We start from the raw sequence: 442 nt of genomic DNA, 5'->3' as shown, positions 1-442 counted from the left end.
GAGCACCGCAAGAACCCCTACCCCACCAAGGGCGAGAAGATCATGCTGGCCATCATCACCAAGATGACCCTCACGCAGGTCTCCACCTGGTTCGCCAACGCGCGCCGGCGCCTCAAGAAGGAGAACAAGGTGACATGGGGAGCGCGCAGCAAGGACCAGGAAGATGGAGCTCTCTTCGGCAGCGACACCGAGGGCGACCCGGAGAAGGCCGAGGACGACGAGGAGATCGACCTGGAAAGCATCGACATCGACAAGATCGACGAGCACGATGGAGACCAGAGCAACGAGGACGACGAGGACAAGGCCGAGGCTCCGCACGCACCCGCAGCCCCTTCTGCTCTTGCTCGGGACCAAGGCTCGCCGCTGGCAGTAGCCGACGTTCTCAAGCCCCAGGACTCGCCCTTGGGCCTGGCCAAGGAGGCCCCAGAGCCCGGCAGCACGC

At 64.7% G+C, this 442-nt stretch overlaps 1 protein-coding gene across 1 annotated transcript in view; it reads left to right on the top strand.

Moving 5' to 3' along the window:
* IRX1 (iroquois homeobox 1) overlaps positions 1-442 on the top strand; it is a 19,137-nt gene that overhangs the window by 12,720 nt on the left and 5,975 nt on the right. The window contains exon 10 of the mRNA XM_011969412.1: positions 4-440. Within this exon, the coding sequence (XP_011824802.1) occupies positions 4-440 (437 nt within the window). The remainder of the gene's footprint in view (positions 1-3; positions 441-442) is intronic.

Source organism: Mandrillus leucophaeus, unplaced genomic scaffold (assembly GCF_000951045.1).
Source record: "Mandrillus leucophaeus isolate KB7577 unplaced genomic scaffold, Mleu.le_1.0 Scaffold89, whole genome shotgun sequence".
Taxonomy (NCBI): domain Eukaryota; kingdom Metazoa; phylum Chordata; class Mammalia; order Primates; family Cercopithecidae; genus Mandrillus; species Mandrillus leucophaeus.
Note: the sequence above shows the minus strand (reverse complement) of the source record. Positions and strands in the feature narration are given on the sequence as shown.